General features: G+C 42.2%; 1 protein-coding gene and 1 long non-coding RNA gene across 19 annotated transcripts in view; one reads left to right on the top strand and one right to left on the bottom strand.

Moving 5' to 3' along the window:
• The window catches only part of GRB10 (growth factor receptor bound protein 10), a 242,892-nt gene that overhangs the window by 201,912 nt on the left and 19,690 nt on the right, over window positions 1-21,290 (top strand). For all 15 annotated transcript variants that reach the window (XM_077119279.1, XM_077119255.1, XM_077119245.1 and 12 more), the window contains 6 exons: window positions 3,075-3,231; window positions 10,332-10,447; window positions 11,448-11,522; window positions 13,394-13,531; window positions 14,856-14,966; window positions 16,890-16,988. In XM_077119279.1, coding sequence (XP_076975394.1) covers window positions 3,075-3,231; window positions 10,332-10,447; window positions 11,448-11,522; window positions 13,394-13,531; window positions 14,856-14,966; window positions 16,890-16,988 — 696 coding nt within the window. The remainder of the gene's footprint in view (window positions 1-3,074; window positions 3,232-10,331; window positions 10,448-11,447; window positions 11,523-13,393; window positions 13,532-14,855; window positions 14,967-16,889; window positions 16,989-21,290) is intronic.
• LOC143648801 (uncharacterized) overlaps window positions 3,967-21,290 on the bottom strand; it is an 82,368-nt gene continuing 65,044 nt past the window's right edge. Inside the window, exons 4-6 of one of the 4 annotated variants that reach the window (XR_013158825.1) lie at window positions 17,519-17,602; window positions 8,243-8,505; window positions 3,967-4,634 (exon numbers count right to left, since the gene is read on the bottom strand). This is a non-coding gene — a long non-coding RNA (uncharacterized LOC143648801). The remainder of the gene's footprint in view (window positions 4,635-8,242; window positions 8,506-17,518; window positions 17,603-21,290) is intronic. The other 3 variants (XR_013158823.1, XR_013158822.1, XR_013158821.1) reach the window with 3 other exon arrangements.

The following is a 21,290-nucleotide window of genomic DNA, read 5'->3' as shown; positions in this document are numbered from 1 at the left end:
CAAACCTTCTCCCTGATGAATTGCAAATCACTGTAGGTTGGGGCCTCTGTTTGCTTAAAAGAAACTTCTGTGCCTCACCCCGTACAAGATGCTTGAGTGCCATGATGAGCAAGAGAGACACACATCTGCTTGCCAAGAGCTCACAGTCAAGGCTGCTGTACTGAAAACTGAGATCTCAAACTCTTACATGCTTCCGGAGTGAGCCCCCTAGGACCACCCATGCAGTTAGTAAAGGGGCATTTGGTACAGTACATAGCGCCTTTCTAGAACTGCTGGCGTAAGGGGCACCCTGGCAGGTGGGTGACTGTTCCAAACAACGTCATCCTTTGTGTCTTACTTTTTGTTAGAAATATTTTTATCTTTGGCTGCAAATATTTGTCCAGTTTGAGATTGCTGTTATGCAGCTGGCTTTCTTGGTTTTCTGTCTTGGTTGTGTTTCATTTGTCATTAGCAGACTCAGGTGATTTGGGGAGCCCAATGTCGGGCAGAGTAGGCTACATAGAATTGGAGCTCCTGCGGCTGAGAAACCTGTTCCTTTGTGTCCTTCCCCTGCCCCACATTGATGGTCCTGGCTCAGTGTCCCCAGCCAGGCTTCTGTGGGAATCTGAAAAGAGTGGAGGTATGACAAAGCACATCTTAGCTTTTAATACTCAAACTATATATAGACGTTGGGGGGATGGGGCCACACAGCAACAGAGAAGTGAGCAGAGTTTAAAGGAAAATGCAGGAGGACTAAAAAGAAAACCGGCCCCAGGGCTGATGTGGGCAGGAAAAACTGGTGGACAAACTTGGAGAGATGGAACATGCACCTCCACATAACTTAAATTTCCTGGAGAATATATTTATTGCAGTGACATAAATGAATTTGGAAACTTGGGAGAGAAAGAAAAATTAGGAATGCTCTGATTTGTGCTATCATGTACTGATACAAAAGTCAGGTTTTGATAACATATTATTTACAAAGAATTACTTGAATTCATTTGTATTTCCTAAGTTTCTGATTTCTATTACGATAATGAAGTTCTTTTCTTTTCTTTTCTTTTTTTTTTTTTACTTTTAGACCAGAAACATTTCCTTGGTTCAAATTAAATTGTATTCATAGATAGTATTTATCCAGGAATGCCATCTGTATTTAAACATTTAATTTGTTATGGAGGAGTATACTCTCATTGAGTTAAGCCATAAGAAAAAAGATGGGTGGATTTCTTTAAAAGTGAATTCTGAGTAGAAAGGGGCGCTCCTTCAGTCCTCACCCAGCCCCGGGGATTTCTCCGAGGTGGGGTGGCAGGTGGGGGCAAAGAGCCTCACCAAGGACACTGTCCTCAGGACTGGGGCTGGCGCCCCACCCCAGATACCTTCCCCGCTGTCTGCTGACATCCCCCTGACCTGGGAGGCTTGAGTCTCTTTGCTGGGAGCTATTGGAGGGTGGGGACATGGTGGTTAAATTTCCTTCTCCGCTCACATCCCTAATTCAATGGGGAATTAATCCCAGCAGCTCTGCGTCTTCTGTCAGACTTTGTCAGCTCAGAGAACAGTTCAGACACGGTAAGCACTTAGTTTAAAAGAAAAAAAAAGTGCAAAGGAATCAAGGGAAAGCAGGCAAAGTTGGAGAGTTTGTTCAGGAAAAGGGGACATTCACAGGCTGGGAGGAAGGAGCCAGAACTAAAGTTGCAACCAACGACAGCACTCGCAGGCACGAGGATTATTAAGAGATTTGGTAGACAAACCTGAATTCAGAGAAGACATATGCTCCAGACTCGTGGTTCCCCACACATTATTTCTCTGTGATGGGAAAAATTTAGTAAAGGTTTTTCTTTTTTTTTTTTTCCTGACTTGTGGGTCTCAGGGTTTCATTGTTGTTGGTGCTGACTTTATCATTCTCTTCATCGCCTCCGTCTCCCGGTCCCGCCCGGTGCTGGAGTGGGAGCCTGTGTGTTGGGAAGCGATTACATCAGTCCGAGGGAAGGGTGCCATTGGTCTGCGGAGTGTGGTTTGATTCACTACCTAAAGGACTGTGTGTGAGGCAGTCTTTGAGGAAGCGTCCTCGCTGCCGGCCCGGAAAACAACTTCCTGCTCAGGCTACCGCAGGCTCACTGAAGCTCCCTACACCCTGGGGAGGCTGGCCCCACCGGCCGGGAACGGCAGGGGCGACAGACAGGGTGCAAACTCCCTTATTTCGAAAGGCAATCTCTTTTTAAAAATGCCATCTTGTTCTTCTGACTGCTGCCTTTATCAGGCTGTTGAGGTAAGAATTTCTTTTTTTTTTTTTTGCAGCATCTCACATTCTCATCACAATTGCATCTTTCTAGGTGTTTGCAGCTAGGGCAGAGTATATAGCTATAATAATCTGAAACTCCATTTGCGAGTTACTTTGCCTGCAAGCTCTTCGTTGTTAATAGATTAAACAGCACTTGGAAAATTAAGCTTGTTTGTAATTTTGTAGGGGAAAGGGGCCGAGAAGTTTTGTGACTATGTTATCAGCAGCCCCCCTTTTTTTTCATTTTCAATTTCAGTATATTAACACTGATTTATCTTAACTCCTTGCAAAGCCTGAATGGTTGTGAGTTGGATGGGAGTGTGATTGGGAGAACACGGCGAGCACCACTGCTGCACCCAGCACCCTGGGAGCACACAGGAGGAATCATCAGAAGTTGGGATGGGATGAGGAAGACTGACCCTGTGGAATATTTTCTCCAATTGGTTCAACTGTTAAGATGTCCAATTCTGATACCACCAGCAGTGTTTAAAATTAATTCTGTCCCATTCCTAAGAAAGGTATTTGAGAAGCAGCTTGTAAGCTCTGGCTTCAGTCACGTGCTGGACATACCTGCGAAGTGCCCTGGGTGTTTGAAGAAGGTTCTCTTGGCATCTTGTGAGCTCGGCCCCTACTGAGATGGGAAAGGGGAGGAAGGAAGGGGGAAGGTCAGTGGACCTACTTGTGCACTTGGAAATGGTTATGCAGATGTGGGAGCACTGCTGTTTCTTTCCTTTTTGATTTTATTTTGTTTCAGTTTTTTATTACTGTGAAAAACTCATGTTGTTTACCTGGAAGTTGTCCCCTTTGTATGTTGCAGGATGTTAAAGTCTTTAGTGAAGATGGGACAAGCAAAGTGGTGGAGATTTTAGCAGACATGACAGCCAGGGACCTCTGCCAGCTGCTGGTTTACAAAAGTCACTGCGTGGACGACAACAGCTGGACGTTGGTGGAGCAGCACCCACACCTGGGACTGGGTAGGGGGCAGACCCCTCAGGGGGGCGGCAGGGCTTCTCTGGGACCTGCCTCTGGGGATGGACAGCATGCAGCCAGACTGCCTCTGCCAAGTGTGTCACTGTCGACTCCTCTGCCAAATCAGTAGGCTCTCTGTGTGTTGTTCTCAACTGTCCTGCCCCTTCATGCTTACTTTCTCCCAAATTTTCCCTTTCCTTTTCTTCCCTTCCAACCCTTTCCCCTTGGGTAACTAGATGAAGCTTGTTCTTAGATGGTTGAAGCAGTAATTTCCAAAGGACTTAGACAAATGAAGAAGGATCTCCCTGGGATTTAGCTCTTCTCCCTAGCAGGAAAACCTGGCAGAGAGAGGAAGGTGGGGTTTGCTTACCTGTCTTTGTTCTGGAGGAGAGAGGCAACCTAGCCTCCCTGTGCCCCTGGGAGAGCCTGCCACTGGAATGGGGGGGGTGGGGGGGTGGCCACCTCTTATACCAACAGTGGCACCTACTCTTCAGATAGAATAGTTCATCCTCCTAGCTGAAATAAGGGGGCCATGGTGACAGTTTGCAAGAAAGTACCTGAAAGTCCACTGGTAATCAAATCACTTTATAAATAAAATTAATCTTAGTTTGGGTATAACATAAAACCACACTGAGCTGGTTAGTAAAGCTTTGAAAGAATGTGTGTTTGTGTATGTGTATTGTTCATGTCATGGAATATTTGAAAATATGTTCTATTAACAGAATTTATTGAGAATTTTTGTTCAGATGGTGTATTTCAGGGTAAAGAAGCTTTTCAGACCCCTTTGTTGGTAAATAGTTACCTTTCATTTGTTTATATTTATTTTGAATGAAGTACAAAGCATAAAAAAATCATAGGCAAGTACTTAAAACTAAAATTTTCTCTAAATCAATGGTTGTAAAGCCTCTAGTTTCTTGAAGAAAGGAAAAGCTACACAGATTCCAAACTTCCCGCAGTTCTAAGATATTCTTGTGAACCTTTCTGAAAGATTTAAGACATTGAACTTAAAGCTTCTAAGTCTGGAATAGTCATTTAACTCAGTACCATTTTTTTTCAACTGATATTGCACAATTTAAGCCTAGAAATACAATATAAATGATCAGTTTTAAGTCATTGTTTTCTATCTGCCTCTGTACTTTCCGATGGAAAGTGTGTTTTTTAAAGAGAGCCATTAAGAACTTTTTCTGGCTTCTTTCCCATCTTTCCTGATCACCAGTATCTCTGTGTATAAACAAAACTTTCTCCTCTGTCGTGAACAGCCTTCTCCTACCAGCTCCATTCACTGAAGTGTAGTTTAGGGATCGTGACATCACAGTTGCTTCCATGGAGATTTACTGTCTGGTCAGACTCCAGTTTGGGACATCCATGAGAGGATCCTGCAGTGGTCTGATAAGGCTCTCAAAAGCATCTGTTTAAAAACAAAAAGCATCTGTTTACACACAAACAATGGAAGTTAGACAATGGTGGAAACCCTCCAGTGTGCGTACATATATATACAGAATTAACTCTAAAACGATCCTGCTTAGTTGGTACCAGATATAATGAACATTGTTGAAAGTATATGAAAGTCTGAGCCTTAGAAATAGGAGCCAGGAAAGGAACTTCTGCAGATATGACAATATATGAATATTATTGCACGCACTTAGTACATATATAAAAGTAAAGGGCACAGAGGTGCCTAAAATTTTAACATATGAGGAATTTTCCAGAATATATATAGTCGACTAATTAATTATACATTAAAACTTTGGAAATAACTAAACAACAATTTATTCTGAGTAGAAAAAAGGAATATACATGCATGCTTGTTTTTTTAGCGATATGGTATTTATATTACTTATCCTTTGTTCTTTCTCTCATTCACACGTGGACGTAAAATATTCTAAAGGGATAATGCTTTATTTTAAAATCAAACAAAAAAGGGGAAAAAGAGGAAAAGGTGAAAGGAGCAAGTGAAAATAATTAGCAAAAAGAAAAGAAGCACTTGGGTCAAATTTTGCATCTTATTTTACAAAAAGAAATTAATGCCCTTAGGGCATTTGTGGTCAGTTTTCTTTCTCTTTACCAGGTTCTTTCTCGTTAGCAACAAGTGGACACATTTTCTTATTGGCTGCATTTCACAGAGGCTTTTCTGAGTTTTTAAAACCATCATCCTATAATGTCAGCACCCCAGGGAAAGCCCTCAACTGTCTTTAAAGGACTGCTTGTCTTCCCATTCATGTTAACTTCTTTTTTTGCCATGCGAGCTCCTATCATTTATTTTTTTTCCAATTAAGTTGCTGTTTAGGTGAAAATGATATTCCTTCCATTATTTCCCATCATTTGATTGTCAGAAGCTCACTAATGACAAAGGTGAAGGTATCAGACCCTGTTTCAGAGCCGTCTCTGTGGCCCTTGCTCTGTAGGTCCCTTCACAGAAGTCCTTTGGGTATTTCAGGATCCAATCCCTTTTGAATGGGACATAAGAGCCAGTGGCCTTGTGCTGAAGTCTTCTTAGTAATGAGCCATGTTCATGGCGGACATGATGCGTCTATGGTTCTTTTGGGCACATGCAGACAGTCCTCATTTATTCTCAGGAAGGTCACTCCCTCCTCCACAACCCCAGGCATTGCTACTTGGATTTGGAATATATTACCTTTTACTGCTTTAAGAAAGTGACTTTCTGAATTATATTTTGGGTATTATGATAGGTGCATTTATATATAGAAAGAGGCTGGGGGCTTGGGTAAAGGTGGACAGTGCTTGAAGGTCCCTAAGGGAGTTAATTGCCCCACCCTAAGTAGGGCATAAGCATCTTCAGTCTCTATATAGCTGCAGAAATTCAAGGTTTTCAAGCACTGTTACTGTACTGATCTTTGCAGCTAAAATATTAGGACCTTAAGATATTATATATATATATATATATATATATATATATATAATAATTTTTTTTAATTAAACCTTTCCACACCTGAAAATGAGTGATGAATTTAGAAAGAGTGGGGGCCTTTTCCAAGATAGCAATTCCTTGCTGTCTTCCTTTTCAGTAGGAAAAGACCAGGCATAAGGCATGGTATCTGCAGCCTCTGACCGCCACCCCCCACCCTAACCCTTGCTGATAGAGCACAGCTGGCAGGAGAATCCCACTGGCAGGATGGGGGAGGAGCAGGACCAGACCACCCTGCAGTCATTCAACATGGCGGCATCTGGCTGGTGGGAAATTTTTTTCCTGCCATCTCTGAACTGCACTTGGGGGTAAGCAAAGAAGGAAAAGGATGCCATGTTTCGAGACCCAGATCAAATGGCTCTTCTTAATCCCCAGTGTCAACTCCTAAGATCACTTGCCACTTGAGGTGCTTTGAAAAGTTGATGGAAACCCTGTGTCTTGGTAGCCAAAGCCCTTAGTGATTGAAGATCTTAAGTGTGTGTGTTACACGTGTGGTGATTTCCAAGGGTCCCTGTTTCATGTGTTTGCCCCTTTAAGTGATCTCTCAAGATGGACGCACTTTGCACAAATCCTGCCTGTTAGGAAATTTTGACATCAATATTTTAGTGTAGAGCTCTTAGACATGGAAACAGCATCCCTAAACAAGTCCCATCAACAGTAGAAGGCAGCAGGTTCACTGGTGGATGCCAGAGTGGGGGCAGGTCAGTTTAGAAGTCCTTTCCATACCACCTGGCCAGAGCATGTGAGCTTCAAGGCGCTCAAATGTTCATTGCAGCCAGGACACCTTCACACATAAAGGCCATAGTGATATTAAACAGCCTGCAGATTTAGCAAGCAAACAAATGATTTTTTTAAATGCATTTTGAGAACTAGGAGCATAAACATGGAAAACAGTGTCTTGGTGCCCCATGAACTTTAAAATGTGGTTGTAGATCAACTCCACCCGTGGACATTTCAAGGAATGACCACATGTATCAGCAAGAGAGACCAAAAGTCAGATGATCAAAGGGGAAGCAGGAGCTTAGATGAAATAGCTCAGAAAAGGGAGTTGCAGCCAGATCCTTGACTTACAAGGGTTGGATAAATTCCATGTAGGGTGAATTACCTCAGGAAAAAGCAAGAAATATTTCTAGGGCTCTTTATAGCTTTGTGTTTGTTCTGGTCAAATAAGAAATGCTAGAGCACTAACTTTTAGGAGTACTGCCTCTGCCACAAATCTGATTGCTGGTGTTTGAGAATTATTGAAAGACATTGAAGGAGAAACGATGGGTTTATATTCCACTTTTGGTGCCTCTTTTTTTTCTGTTTCCATCTGCCTGTTCATTAAATCTGAAAGGCACCAAAACGATGTCCTTTCCCCACTGAAACATATAAATAGAAGGCAGCTTAAAGGACTTATCCAAATGTCAGGGTTATTTTTTGTGGGTGTGTTATCTCGCTGATGGTTTGGTTCACAATCTCTGACAGTCTGAGAAAGTCCCGAGTAGCTGTGAAAATGCATGTTGACAGTTAGCTCTGTTCTGCTCAATGGGTTGGCTGTGCTGAGTGATGATGGATTGGGGGTGGCCAAAGGTTTGCCTGTACTCGGTGCAGTGGCAGGGTGTCGGGATGAGGCAATGTGGTGCCTAGGCGCTCTGTGCACAAACACGCTCTGGCATCTGTCCCCTAGCCCTGCCCTGAGCCCTCCACTACCTGCCAGGTCTTAAAAAGAAGGCACGTGTTGGCTGCACACTTTAAGTTTGACTCATATATAAAATATATTTTTTGAATTGTCTGCTTTTTAAGTATTTTTTCATATGGAATAGGGTATTGAAATAGATACTGGGGCTTAGTTTTTTAAAGTTTGAAAAGAACAAGTACCTTTCCAGGAATTTTTCCCTATTCCATTTATACAAAAAAATACGTTCAGAATACCTGATGAAGAGTAGTATTCCACTTTTTTAAAAGGCAATTCTAATAATATAAAGTTGATAGATAAAATGTGAGTGTTTAATATAATCTTCTCAAATCATCTGAAAATACATGCTTTAGTGTCAGAGAAAATATCAGAACTGGGAGAAAGCATGGACTCACTCAGCCAATCCACATACTTGGTACTGTGAGAACTGGTGGGTGTCCAGTGAGGTTCAGGGATATGCCTGAGGCCACAAAGCACGTGGACCTAGAGAAAGGGAACTTGAACACAGTCTTCCTGATGGCCAAGTCTGGTGATTTATTCTCCCCAGCTCTGTTTCCTAACTTGCTGTGAATGGGGAATAGGAAATTGCATGCAAGCATCTCTTGTTTTCATCGGGACGCCGTCTCTGTGAATCCACAGCCCCCTGGAAGGTGTGTACAGAGCCCCAAGTTAATCCTATAAACCAAACACCAAACAGGTTTTAGTTTTTTTGTCCTGTAAATAGAGAAAGAAGTATTTTCTTTGAACAAAAATCTCAAAGAAGTCATTGATTTGTTGCCTCCCACACCCTCTGAAAATCCATTTAAGTGAATGACCTTGAGTTCAATTTCTTTTTTTAAAAACGAATGGCACAGTTTTAATGGTGTGCTTAAGTTTTGTAAATGGTTTCTCTCTTTTTCTGTCATAGGGATAAGTAAGGGTAGTGTTTTGGTTCACATGTTGCCTCCAAAAATCTCTGCCTAGCCAGGGACAAATGGGAAATGTTCCAAGTTTTTTGGGTGGTACCTTCACTGATACTGCAAGCTTCCTGGCAGCTGGGGGGAGAAAAATCCAAACTTTAAATCTGTTTTTACCATGGAGTCTCATCTTTGTTTTTTTCAAAACCACACAGTAGAGGGCGGGCCACAGTGCCTCAGCAGGCAGAGTTCTCAGCTGCCATGTTGGAGACCCAAGTTCGATTCCTGGTGTCTGCCCATGCAAAAAAACAAACAAGCAAACAAACTAAAAAACCTCAAAGTGGACAAATAAGCTCCAGAATTTGGCCTATTTAATTTTAGCACCTATGCGGCAAATAGCCTTTGTTAGAATGCAGTTCTTTTATTCATGTTCTGGGATCACTTTGAATCAGAAATGCTTCTGCTATAAACTTCATCCGTTCCTTCAAAGGTGAGCCTTGCATAAAGCTTCATATCTAGCTGAGTGTGCAGAGTGATCTGCTCATGCAAACAGAATTACCCCAGTTGTGTCAGTTAGCCATCATTTTATTCTCTTCCATTTTGGCATCAGTTCACATGGTGAATGTGCCATGGATTTCCTTATAATAGATTGAAAGTTTATTTAGTCCATTATTTAATATGGTCAGTTCCTGGTCTTCCCCAACCCCCATCCTACAATTCTAACATTTTTTGAGGACAGATTCAAGAGGGTGTGTAACCACACTTCTGGCAGAAGAGCAGCTGTGTCTGAGCAGGACTGTTTTGGAGTGTGCTGAGTTCCTTGAGCGGCACCAAGGAATTGTAGTGCTAAAACCATGAGGGGTGTGAACTTCCAGGGCGATGATGCTGCTGAAGAGTTTATTCCGAAGTGTTTGTGCGTGTGTGTGCATACACAACAAGTGCTGTGTAATGGAGTGTGTATTCTTTCTCACCTAGATATAATTCAGTAGATGAGAACTCCTCTGTTACACAGTTCTTGGGGGTTTCAGAGTTAATGATGGGTGTGCATGGACTTTGAGTCTGAACTTAACATCAACTGTACCCCCTCCCATGTTATGTTCCTAACACAGTTCCAGGCAACCAGATTTTACAGACGTGAAGACATGGATTACCTTTCTGCCTCGGCTGCCCCCTCCTCTCACCCTTCTCCATCCTCCTAGGTGGCATCCTTAGCTCAGTGTACTCTGTCACTTACCTCTGTCTTTGTGTATTTTCCCAGGTTTTCTAGTCTGTGCTCTTTCCAAGAGTTGAAATTTGTAATTGAAGGGTAATATAATTTCCTTGGAGTCTTTATTGACTCTTGCCTTTAATTTTTATTGATGCTCAATTCAAAAGAAGTATATAAAAGTAAAGATGGACCTGGATTTTTCCTTCTGTGTATTTTAAGACCTTTTATGCATTTGGTAGTGCATGAAAGAGGGGTATAAATTTCATCTGTTCCCTGTCCCTCTCTTGGTGTACAACATTTAAAGAATAGAAAGTCAGCAGGATTTTGCATTTAAATGTAAAGCTGCCTTGATGTATCTGCTTCCTCTGTCTCTCACTCACGATATTTTCTCTTTGCAGAAAGGTGCTTGGAAGACCATGAACTTGTGGTCCAGGTAGAGAATACCATGGCAAGTGAAAGTAAATTTTTATTCAGGAAGAATTATGCAAAATACGAATTTTTTAAAAACCCTATGGTAAGTCTTAACCTCTTTGGGTTTGGGGTTCGGAACTCCTGAAATCTTGCCATTTATACCGGGTTTAATAGTATCAGGTTACAATGACTAACTTGAGATTTACCGAGTAGCATCTGTGTCTGAGAATCCAACTAGTTGCTATTTATTAAGCAACCCTTGCTCAAAACTCAATCTCTGATGCTTAACTAAATGCCTCCATGACCAGCCAAAGGTAACTGCTACCTTCTCTGGCTGGTAACAGTGGGGAAGGGGGGTTGGTCTCTGAGGCAGTAGAGAGAGGAGAAGCCTGGCTTTTTTCAGATATCTTGAAAGTTCTTAGTTAAATTGCAATAAATTGATCAACAAGTTAGCATGAAAAAGACTCATAATCTCTGCAAAGAGCAAATGCTATTTTGGGATTATTTGTGGAAGAACGAGTAGCGACATAATACCCAGGTCTGTGGCGCCAATCTCCTCAATTTTTCTTTCCTTTTTCTGTTTTTTTTTTGGGGGGGGGGGGCAAGTGGTTTATGAAATACCGTAACAGCGAGCCTCATGCTTGTCATAGCATGACTCCTTATCCTGAATTATGAAGCTGAGTTGCAGAGGCTTGGGAGAAGAGCTGGCTTTGATAATTTACCTACCTTTTTACTCCTAAGTAAGAATTTGGATAGCCATTTGACTAATGTACCAGAAAAGGCTTTTTCACATTGCTATGTTCACCTTTTAATTTCAGGAATTCCTTCTTTTATACCATGCATTGATATCACCAAATTATCATGAATTCAGTATTAAACATAATCCAGATTCCAAACTTGAACTTGACATTTAAGAAAGCTGAATCTCGCCTTTTGAAATAGAGATTTCCACTGAGAGAGAATGGAATATAAAGTCTGCCAGGTTAAATCAGAAAGTATATCATAGTACCTGTAGGGATAGTTTATTACTGACCTAACTCTATGTTCTTCCCTTCACTTTGACACTAACCTTTGATGTTTTTGTTTTTTCTCCATTCCCTTAGAATTTCTTCCCAGAGCATATGGTTACTTGGTGTCAGCAGTCAAATGGCAGCATTCCCCAAACACAGCTTTTGCAGGTATGGGGTTAAAACAGACTTCACTGAAATAAGGTTTGTTGTTAGAAGTCATCCTGATGGACCTATAATGGTGGCATCATAAAAACTTGAAGAGAGGGCGGGCCACAGTGGCTCAGCAGGCAGGAATGCTTGCCTGCGATGCCAGAGGACCCAGGTTCGCTTCCCGGTGCCTGCCCATGTTAAAAAAAAAAAAGCTTGAGGTTGCACCCTTAACTGTGCCATATAGCCTTGGTACCTAATGTGGTTTAGAGTAGCCAGAAATAAATGTTTACTTGGGAAATCTACATGTAGTCAGGACCTTACAAACTGAAACAGGATCTTTCAAATTGAAGCAAGCGCTTATATACAGGATAAACCTACTTCGACTCAGAAGAAAACCTAGTAACGCAATCCTTGGGTGAGGGTGGGAAGACAGAATGGAGAGGCTGTGGCAAGTGTGGGCTCTGCCAGTGGTAGCTCCCTGTTCATCCCTGAGCACAGGTCTCAGGACAGGACACACCCAGCAGTTTTAAATCTCTACACAAATACTAAGTCTACTCTATAGTAAACAATTATTTAGTTGCCATAATGTCCTTTTTGAAAGTAACACTATACATTAAAAATAAGGAAATCTGTTTTAATCATTTTGCTGCTTCCTAAAGTCTGTTCCATACTAACCTGGCCTTGACCCCACATCCCCTTCCAGTGGAAAGGGAACCACCTAAAGAAGCTTCTCTGCTAACTGCCAGCTCATGCTCTTCCAGAGGCATGATGAACTAAGACAGGGAAATTACTGCTGAGCTTCTAGAAATGTTTCTGTTTACAACCTGTTAAGTGGAAGAATTTACAGTTCCCCAAGGCAACCAATGATATCCAACTTAAGAATAGTTCGGCAAAATTTTGCCCATGAACCCTTTTTTTTCTGCTTTATTGTTCTCCACATTTCTTTTCACTATCTAAAAGATGAGTTTCAGAGCTCTGTTTTGGGAGTGAGGGACTCTCTAGAAGCCCTCCCCACCCATCCAGACTCCATGGCATTAAACCACTGTAGCAAGAGTTGCTCACACTCAGCTATCATCGCCAAGGTGTGCTGACAGCAGAATGGCTGATTTATTTTCTAATTGTGTTGACTTTAAGGTAGATTTGTGTTCTCGGGTGAGAGCTATAGAAAGCCTGGGCCCAATGCATCGGAGTTCTCTCGGGCCTGCCCATCCCGCCTCTGGAGAACAAGCTGCACCTTCCCTCTATCCAGTACAGAGGATCAGCCTCCATCACTTCCACTGACCTCACTCTACCGCTCCACTTCCTCCCTTTTTTGCCAGAGTAAGGGAATTAATGACCTGTTTTTGTTTTTGAAGCTGGCCTCTCCTGCTGATTTAGAGGTTAAACTGGGCTGGTGGGTTCTCCCCAAACTGTTCCAGCAGAGAGAAATGCCAGAATAGCTTTTATCCACTTCCCCCTGGAGAGATACCTGCTAGACATTTGCTCTCAGTTCAGTGTCCTAATGAATTGCTCTGGGCACCTCCTCTCTGATCTGTCCTGGAGTGGACTGGATATTTTATGGGAAGATTGGAATGGGGAGTAGGGATTAGGGGCTGAATCGTACAATGTACTGCCCTGTATAGAAATTGATCATTTTGTGTTTTATCATCAATGTTAGAAGATCCATTTGCCTGTATGTGCTTACATACTAATTACGCACCAATTTTGCACCAATTTAGATGGAATTTTTAAGACTTTTGAAAAGAAAAATTTCATTTGAAAATTCAGTTGACAAAAATAAAAAGTGTTTTCATAATTCAGTAAATGTCAAAATACTATTATGTTAAACACATAGCTACTTTAGTTACTCTATGTTACATTCTTAACTTTAAAAATTTGCTGTTCAACAGAATTTTTTAAACTCCAGTAGTTGTCCTGAAATCCAGGGGTTTTTGCATGTGAAAGAGCTGGGAAAGAAATCATGGAAAAAGCTGTACGTGTGTTTGCGAAGATCAGGACTTTATTGCTCCACAAAAGGAACTTCAAAGGTAATTTTAAAAAAATAACAAAACTCACCACGACCCGCACTGAATTCTGTGCCAGTAACTCCAGGCTGAGAATGTTGAGAGGGAGCGTGGGCTTCATTTTTAAATATAACTTAGTCTCCTTCAAGTCATAATAACTTATTGTGTAATAACTAATCTCAGAGTTGCTTACTGGTATTAAACAGGAATCATTGATAACTCAGAGCTTGGACTATCACCCCCAAGGCTGCCCATCTAACCCCCACCCCCCACTATATAGAGCCTCTCCTGGCTACTGCAGTCACTTCCAAGGACTTGACTTTATTTTCATAATTTGTAAGGATGGAAGGCAGCCATGAGGATGTTTGATAAATTATTGCTGCCCTAATGCCAAACTAATATACATTGTCATAGATATGTTATGGAATAAATTGCAGCTTTTGCGTATATCTCCAGTGGGAGGAAGAGGTGAATGATGGAAAACAGCTGGAGGCCTCAAAGAATGTTAGCCATGGCTGGACATTCTTTGCAAGAGGGGTCTCCTTTGGTTTTCTCTGTTCATGCTTGCGTACTTTTTACTTAGGAGTTATACTGGGAATCCTTTCCCCAAGGGTTGTCCTAAGACCTGTGGTCTTTCTTGCTCTTTGTAGAAGCAAGAAGGGAGGGGGATGTCAGGGGAGGTTACTGAGCCTCAGGCTGACCTAGCACTGCTTTGAGAAGTTAGCTGCTCACAGTGGTGTTAGCCAGGAGAAGAGAAATAGACCATGAGCCCCTTTCCTCTGTAGATCTAGCATCATCAGATGCAAAAGCAGGAGGGGTGCCAGCCCTACATTCCTCCCCGGCACTCCAGGTCTGATGGATGGTTTTCTTGCCATCATCCTCCATCCTGAAGTTTCTCCCTTAGACCAGAACCAGATTAGAGAGTTAAGGAGGAGAACAATATGCCAAGCTATCTGTAGGAAAATGGAGGCGAAATTGGAGTCTGTGTTTGATAGTGCACTCTTAACTTTGACTTTTGCATTACATTTTTCTCCTGTTTTCTTCTTTGAATATTTGGTTATGGGGTTTTGATTGAGCAGAACTATCAAATGCATTCCAATAATCATATTTTAAAATTGGGAGGTGTTTATTTTTGGGGGTTGAGGGTCCTTGGTGAACTGATGAATTAGTTTTTAAGTTAGTGCTTATTTTATATAGTGGTTATAGCCTGTAGAAGGCTGAAGGGGAAAGTACATTTAAGTATGTGCATGCCACCCTCTGTTGGAGAAAATATGTAAAACATTTGCTTTTCAGCATGCTTAAAGAGATTCTCTTCTTTCTTACTGAACGCTGACAACCATCTTCACAGGAGCCAAGACACTTGCAGTTGCTCGCGGACCTTGAGGATAGCAACATCTTCTCTCTGATTGCCGGCAGAAAGCAGTGCAGTGCCCCGACTGACTACGGCTTCTGTATAAAGGTGCTTCACCTTATGTAAACTTTGAAATTAAAACAGTCACTTCCTCTCTTGGCCAGCATTTGGTGGCAGTTGTTTTGAGCAAAAAACAACAGTTTCACAGTGGAGTTTTTGATTCATGTAAAAATATTTATTGCATGTTTACAATATGTCAATCTATCTGTGAGTAGCTCACAAATGCAAGAAACAGAAGGGTACATGGTGCATAATGTTGATCAGTGTGCTCAGTGGCTTAATGCTAGGGTGATAGTTGGCCTCTTGAGCTGGGCTTTGGCAGTAGCAGAGGAGGAGGCAGGTGAAGGGGTCGCTGTCACCTGGGTGGTGTCTGGGTACTGAATGAGTGGACATCCTCTGGGCTTCTAGTCACTGAGACTGTGGGATAGAAGTGGCCACAGCATTCCTCACTCTCTTTGCATGCATATGCATACACACAAATGTACTACACAAACATGCACATGTACACATGCATGTGCCCATATATACATACACACATCTTTGCGCAGGCTGCTTTTCTCCGCTGGAGAGGGTGTGTCATTGCTGATCATCATAACAGTTGTTACAACATATATATCGTAACATAATATTTTACGGAGACTTTTTTGTGTCTTTTTTGTGAAGGTTTTCCATCCTTTTTCTTACTTAATCTTTGGAGCACCCTTATGGGGGAGAAAGTAAGTCATGGCATTGCCCCAGTCAGTAGCCAGGGAGCAACTGTGCTTGGGTTGCAGCCCAAGTGGGCTAACTTTAGAGCCAGCGCTCTTAACCATGATCCCAAGAAGAGAGCAGGGAGTAGCTCCTTAAGCTGCAGCAGGGAGAAAATGCTATCCTCTAATTGACACTGCTGTTAGTGAAGAGAGGAGGCTTTGGGTTGTAAGTAATAGGGATTCACTTGAAACCAGCTGAGGGCCCAGGTGCACCTAGAAACCAATACTGGTAGTGCAGCTTAGGAGGTGCAAGATGTGGGAGGGAGGAGGCCACCAAGGCAGGCAGCCTGCCTTTCTCCCTTCACCCCCACCTGCACACTTGCTGTACTCCTTTCTTGCTGCAGACTGGCTATCTCTGCTTCAGCCTCAGAGTAAGTCCCTTACAGGATGGCCACCAGCGTCTCACTCCCCACTGCAAATCCCTGAGGCTGGGGGTTCGTCAGCGTTCACCCCAGCACTGTCCCGAGTATCTGGAGGTAGACAAGTCCTGTGGAGATTCAGATACACTTATGGCGACAGTTCTCTATATCACTGGATACACCCGAATGCACCTGTCCTCCCTCCGTGGCTGCAGCTAGCATGGGGGTGGCGGTGCCCTGCCCCGGGCAGCGTGCTATCCTTGGTTCCCCTTTTCACGGGTGATATTGGACTCACTCCTTCTATTTGGGGTTTGGCCTTGGGTCCACACAGATGCCCCACAGCCGCTCCAATCCCCTAAGGGGCTTCCCACACTCACACTGGATGGTCTCTGGTTACCTCCTCAGGCCCTGTGGAAGGCGACTTGGAAAGTCTTTTTTTCTTGGCTCAGGAGGCAGGTTCTCCACCAGTTAACTCCAACTTTCTCTTGATCAGGGTAGACACCACCTCTTCTTTGTTCATGCAGCACTTACCACCTTGTCTCACCATATCGGTTCCTTGTATATCTTCTCCACAAGGTGCTGAGTTCCCAGATGGAATAGGGCTTACTGTTCATCAAAGTGAAAAGTTACCGCAAACCACCCAGTGTTAGCACATGCGTACTGGATGCTCAATAAGGACTTCTCAAGGCAATGAATGTGTGAGCATTAGCAAAAAAGGAGTGTTTAAATGTGCCTGGGCTCACTCCTTAGGGGGTTGCCACCTGGTTATTCCTAGTTTGTGTAACCTTAAGTCCTACGTGAAAATACGATGTCTTTCTCATTCACTATGCTATACTCACTGAATTTTCTTCTACTTCCTTTAGCCAAACAAAGTAAGGAATGAAAGTAAAGAGCTGAGGTTGCTATGTGCAGAGGATGAGCAGAGCAGGTCGTGCTGGATGACAGCGTTCAGACTCCTCAAGGTACTTGGTGTCTCTGAATTAAGCAGTTCAACACACTCCTTTCAGGGGAGGAGGTGCCTGGATGGGAGGTCTCTTCGACATAGAATGCCCATAACTTTCCCATCGTTCTGACACAGCATTCTGTCTACCAGGTATAGTGATACCTCTTTCCATATAAGAGCTCAGGAGCTTTAATCAAGGGCTTAATATTAAAAAGGTGAGAGTAGGGTTTCACAGCGTTGGCATTATTGACATTTGGGCTAGGTAATTTTTTTTTGGGGGGGTGGGTAAGGCATCCTGTGCATCATAGGGTCTTTGGCAGCATACCTGATCTCTACCCACTGGATGCTAATAGCACCCCATCACCACCACCAGTTGAGAAATTCAAAAATGTCTCTAGACATTACCAGATGTCTCCTGGAGGGCATCAGGGTGTCACCCCTGGGTGAGAACCACTGATTAGAAGAACAGGGATAGAAAGAGCAGCACCCTGAGGAAGAAGGCATATATAGCTCATCAGAAGGGTAGATTATTTCCATGACTGAACTTACCGAAAAGCTGAGACCAAAAGGGAGATGTGAATCGTATGGCTCACCACAGCTCCTCAAGGGAGAGGTGGCTCCTGACAATGCATTCTAAAAGAGATTTATTGCATGGGACCTCTTAGGGGATGATGCCCTTGACAGCAATTTCATTGTGATTGCCAAAATCATTTAATACAGCTCTTTACTGTAATGACCTTGGTAAAAGCTGAGCACATAGCAGTAAAGCACGTCTCAGTTTGGGTTTCCCACACAGTGTTCTGTTTCACACGTATGATAAACCACTTGTCTGAATTATTATTTATGTGAGGTCTTTGTGCGTTTGAAAGTTAGCTTGCTGGGATAAACTTGACTAAAATCAAGGAACCTAGAAAAGAAAATGCTCAACTGAAGCCACCAGTAGATAAAATGGTTGAGGAATCTTTTTATGAAAAGCCCCCAGCCTAGCCTTTCACCTGGTCGGGAGACTCAAGGTGAAGTCAGTTAAAGAAATGGACAAGCAGGAGGAGCTCAAAACTTTTCCTTTGGGGAAAAACCTTTGGAGGTTCTCCAGGACATAAGCTCCTTTGTACTTCTCTTTCCTGCAACCTTATTTTGTTTTGATTTTGCTGCTGCCCCTGAAAAAAAAAGGCATTAGCAACTTTAAAAATTGTACTAATTCATAAAAGTAGAGAAATATTAGTGTTAATATAAGATATATATATTATAGACAACTCTTTTATAAGCCAATATTAAATCTAAATGTCCATCAAATGGGACTGATTAAATAAGTTACAGTATATCCATTCAGAGGAAAATTCTGTAGCTGTGAAAAGAATGAAGTTGCTCTCTGTGTTCTATTATGGATATATTTCCAGCATATATTATTAAAATTTTTTTTTTAATTTAAAGTGCAGAAAAGCATACATAAAGTATGCTACATTTATAATGGAGGGGAAAGAGGAAGATTGAAATATATATTTACCTTTGCTGGTATGCAGAGATAAATTTCCATAATACCACAGGAGGAAATAACCAGGATACTTATTGGGAGAGTGGATGCAATTATGCAAATGGAGGAAGGAAGTGGGAGGGAAACCTTTAAATTTCATAATATTTATTTGATTTTTTGAGTCTTGCAAATATATAATGTTTTGGAAAAAATAAAAAGAGAAATAAAAAAGCAAAATGGTAGTGCAGTCTTTAAACTTTAAAAAAGAAAACTAAAATTTGATTCCTTTGGGTAATAAGTTGAGCTAGTTATAACCAGTATTTCACAAATAAAAAGAAGCACTGTCTCTCCTTTGATATGTAACAAAACTAGTCACAGGAAAGGAAGTGGGCAGAGCTTGACAATGGTAATAATAACCAATTATTAATGTCAAGGTAACGTGGCTTAATGTGTCAACGTTAACGCAATATTAATGTCTTTTAAGCACTGACTATGGGCCAGACGTTCTTCATCACTCTCCACCTGTTACCTCATTTAATCATCACAAGCGCTATGATGGGATGTTGTTAACCTCACATTACACATGGCAAAGCTGGGGCCCATTGAGGCATTTGCCCAATATGTGGCTGCAGATATATGGCAAAGCTGGGATTAGAACCCCCAAATTTTGGCTCCAAAACCCTTTTTTAATCTCTAAGCTTTCCAGCCCTCCCTGAGCCACTGTAAGTTGCAAATCCAATTCTGAATCTGGTCCCTTTGCCTCAGGCCCTGTGCGGGTGCACTTTGCATCCCTGTACCTTAACCAATAACGCACAGATCGAGAAAACATTAAGGAAAAGTCCAAAGGTGATGTTCTTATAGGAGGATGGGGGTCTGGGCCTAAAGAGCTCACAATATAGGAGATGCTCAGAAAAATAAGTATGTTTCAAGTGAAAATGGGAGCCACCCAAACTTGCATCTCTGGTTTGATCTTTCCTGTTTTGAAACTGCATCTCCCACTTGCTTGCTGGAGGACAGACAATGACGGAGCTGAGGCCAGGCTGTGGTCCTGCCAGTGGGGGTTGTCAGCATCCCCAGAGGGGGAGTTTAGACTAAAGAATCTGCAGGCTCCCCTTAAAAGTCTCCATGGAAGTCTTGCTGATACAGACTAAATAAACTAGATTTCCTGCTTTTTTCATCATTGACATGAAGGTCTTGTCTGCAGCAACAGGTGAGGAGGTCCCTTCAAGCTTTAGCCCCTCAGCAGTTCTTGTCCTGTAAAAGTGGCCCCAATGTTCTTTGTCCTCATCTGGAGGAAGTAAATGATGCCTTGTTTTAAGACAGAAATCTAAGTGGAGATCCTGAATCCTGGAGCACAAAGAGTTGCCTTTCCACTATACCTAATTCTGCCCAGGTTCCACTTCCATTCAGTAGTTTGATGATGAATCACTGCTTACAATATTGAATTGTCCAATTTATGGCCTTAAAGCTCCAGGAGTTCTTTGAAAAGAAAGGCTTAGATTATTTTGAATGACCCTAGAACCTCTCTGTTTTTTATAGAACTCACACAGGTGCATTTTCTTTGGGGAGAAAAGAATCTTGTGGGTTGGGCCTGCACAGGAGAAACATAGGGTGGCTATAAATATACTCAGCTTTACAGAAAGATGCTGTTAGGGCATTATGACAGCAGATAAGGTCTGCTTCTCTTCCTCATTCCTTCCTATTACATTGTTTCTTGGATACTATGGTGTTAGGCAAGAATTATTAAGACTTGTTTACAGTTATCTGTTTTCACCTTCCCTCCACCCCTCCATCTTCTAGAAGTTTCTTAACCTGCTATAGACATTCTCTCCCAAGAGGGAGGTCTTTGCTTTATCAACACAAGATTTGAAAAATGAGTGGTTGTTTTGGTTTTCAGAAATCTGACTTTTCATTGAAAAGTCAGTGAAAATAGATATTCAGCAAGATGGGGATCTATAAGAAGCATAGCGAACCTCCTGCACACAAATGCTGTTGAACCACAGAAGAAAGGGTGTGAAACAAAGAGAAGGTTCTCAGTAACCCTGAGAAAGCCACAAAGCTAAATTCAGGGAACAGAGTAATCTAAGAGCAGTGCAAAAGTTATGCAGAACAAAGAATACATAACATGGGCTGATGGTTGGAGTGCTTGCAGGAGGTGAAGCACTGGGCCAAGTGCTTTGTGTATTTCATCTCATCAAATCCTCCCAAGAACCCTGTGGGGAAGACGCGGCCCTCAGTACAGATGAGGTGAGAGACGCTTACTGAGATACAGGGCCTGCTGAAGATTTGGAACCCCTAAGATGGGAAATGTTTAGGAATCTCAGGTCAGATTGAGGGGGGTGGCTGACACATGTCTGAGGTTATGTCCTTTTTACTATGTTAATGTTAAAATGCCCTTCATTTTGTAAAATATTGTTGATTTAAATAGTAGGTGATTGCTTATTTTGGTTTGTGTGCCTGTAAATCGTCTTCCTTTGCAAATGAGTTACCAATCTCAAGTCATTCAAAAAAGTTATTTTTTTCCAAAATCATATTCCTTTGTAAAATCTAAAAGTGTGTAGAAAGCACTAATTTAGACCTTTTCTTTCACTTTCTTCCCTGGAAAATGATCTCTAAAGTCATAGGGTTCTCAAATTTAATTTTTTTGTAGCAGGAATCTTTTTTCCCCCTATGCAGAATATTTTGTAATTTTCCAATATGCAAAACAGATGGAAAGTTGAACAGATAATACAGTATATCAGATTATTCTTAAGCAGCAAACAGTCCCCAGCCTTGGGGGCCCAAGGCTGATACAGCGGCCACCATCTCATGCCTAGCTAGTCTCTGCTATGATAGAAGAAAAGGAAGACA

This window comes from Tamandua tetradactyla, chromosome 1 (assembly GCF_023851605.1).
Source record: "Tamandua tetradactyla isolate mTamTet1 chromosome 1, mTamTet1.pri, whole genome shotgun sequence".
NCBI classification, from domain to species: domain Eukaryota; kingdom Metazoa; phylum Chordata; class Mammalia; order Pilosa; family Myrmecophagidae; genus Tamandua; species Tamandua tetradactyla.
The sequence above is the reverse complement of the archived record's forward strand: the minus strand, read 5'-3'. Positions and strand labels throughout refer to the sequence as shown.